At 44.7% G+C, this 1,923-nt stretch overlaps 1 protein-coding gene across 1 annotated transcript in view; it reads left to right on the top strand.

Annotated features, from left to right (window-relative positions):
• Positions 1 to 1,290, top strand: part of LOC108969487 (serologically defined colon cancer antigen 8 homolog) — a 14,192-nt gene extending 12,902 nt beyond the window's left edge. The window contains exon 6 of the mRNA XM_018934238.1: positions 64 to 1,290. Within this exon, the coding sequence (XP_018789783.1) occupies positions 64 to 1,205 (1,142 nt within the window). The 3' untranslated portion in view covers positions 1,206 to 1,290. The remainder of the gene's footprint in view (positions 1 to 63) is intronic.
• Positions 1,291 to 1,923: the final 633 nt, after the last annotated feature.

Here is a 1,923-nt window from a genome sequence, read left to right as displayed (position 1 = left end):
ATACAAATATACGCTATTCACTTAATTACTTTCTCATTGGCATAACTATCAATGGCCACACAGCCTCTCTCGACTACAAGCCGTCCACATTTGATACAGCCGACGCCACACGTTCCATTACTGATGACTACGCCAAGTCCGCTCCGTATAATTACGAGTCCATACTCGGTAAATCAGGCTCTTCYGACATCTAYGGCAGCAGCACCGCCAACACAACAAACAGCGTTAATGCCGCACCTGTCACAAGCACTACCAGTTCCTTGTACAACAAGCCCACTTATGAGACAACAACCAATGATGGCAGTGACGCGCTCAAAGACTACAAGTCCGGTTACAACAGCAAGTATGGTMTCAAYGATCCCGATGACGAAAATATCAAAGACAATTTGGGAGAAGGCGAAAAACGGCGCACCAGCAACGAGCTCATCGGCAGTACCACAGCAATGCCAAGCACCGCTGGCACAACCAAGTCCGAGTATGACTACACAAAAGAATATGACAAAGATTACACAAAAGACTACAGCAAAGACTATGACAAAGATTATACCAAAGAYTACACAGCCGGCGATATCAACACCGTCACCGGCGGGGCAGACATATCGGGCAGCGGCACCGATCCTAACTTGGCCGCTCCCAACACCAGCGCCAGCAATGACTACAATACCGACTACAGCGGCTATGAGGGTTATGGACAACAGCAATACGATGGTAGTGGATACGATGTCTCCGGCTACGATCAGTCAGCATACGATGGTAGCCAACAGCAATATGCTAGTGCAGGACAATACGATACCACTGGACAGAGCGGATACGACACTAGTGGCGGACAGGCAGGTTATGGTGACTACACAGCTGCCGATTACGATCAGTCCGCATATCAATACGACAGAGCGGGTGTCGGTGAAGAAGTCGCAACAACGTCAGCAACGCCCAGCGCTACCACCGGAGATATCGACACAACATCAAACCCACCAACGACAGCACCCGCARGTCAAACAGCAGCACCACCAAACAGCTCAACAGCAGCGCCACCTGCCGGTAGAGTCGCCGCGAGCATTGCTGGCCGCTCAACAACGGAGAGCCGCAATCAACCGCGAACGGGCAGTGGCGCTGTGGGGTCAGGAAGTACCGGTAGCAGCGGATCAGTCGGCGGAGGAAAATCCAATTTGTCACAACAGCCTGCCGCGTCCGCAACCAAAAAGTAGTTGCGCTGAATGGGTGGCCGGCAGTGTATGTAGTTCTAAGGAACTATACGATCCCTTTGAGTTGGAGTTTAGTATAAGCAGTCCGAGTTTGATGCGTTCATTCGGGTCGGGTTCCTGCACCGAAGTAGAGGAGAATGCTGAATTTGATTCGATTTCGGAAATGAGCATTTCACCGGCGCAAACGGCTATCAGACGCATAACGGTGGCAGATACAGACAACATAGAAAATACAGTTAATATAAATATTACGAGCGAAGATAGGGGAGCATAGAAGTATAAACCGATTGATAATTTGTAAAATAAACAAGACACGTAACTAAATATTTGTCAGATGTATGTAAGTAAATAAGATTAAGATGTTATTCCTAACATTTAGATTTAATAAAAACATTAAATTTATTGACGTCTGTAACAGTAAGCAATCAATTGGCAAAATTCTTCATTTCGAACAATCTTAATTAAAATTATCAAAAGTACTTAAATAATATTTAAGAAGCAAATAAATATAATACAGAGTTTGTGAATATCTATACAAAGTCTACTTTAATTTTATACTCATGTTTTCGCCTGTTTAAGGAGGAATTTTTATTGGCATCAGTTTCTGAGTGGTTTGAAAAATATTATTTTATAAAGACTTGGAATAAGTCAGGCAGTTGCTAAAGCGTTACAACCAGTTTTACTCCTTCAAAAGTAATATCGATTCATTTATATGCATGGC

The sequence above is a fragment of the Bactrocera latifrons genome, unplaced genomic scaffold (assembly GCF_001853355.1).
Source record: "Bactrocera latifrons isolate USDA-ARS-PBARC rearing strain unplaced genomic scaffold, ASM185335v1 scaffold_254, whole genome shotgun sequence".
Classification (NCBI taxonomy): Eukaryota; Metazoa; Arthropoda; class Insecta; order Diptera; family Tephritidae; genus Bactrocera; species Bactrocera latifrons.
The sequence above is the reverse complement of the archived record's forward strand: the minus strand, read 5'-3'. Positions and strand labels throughout refer to the sequence as shown.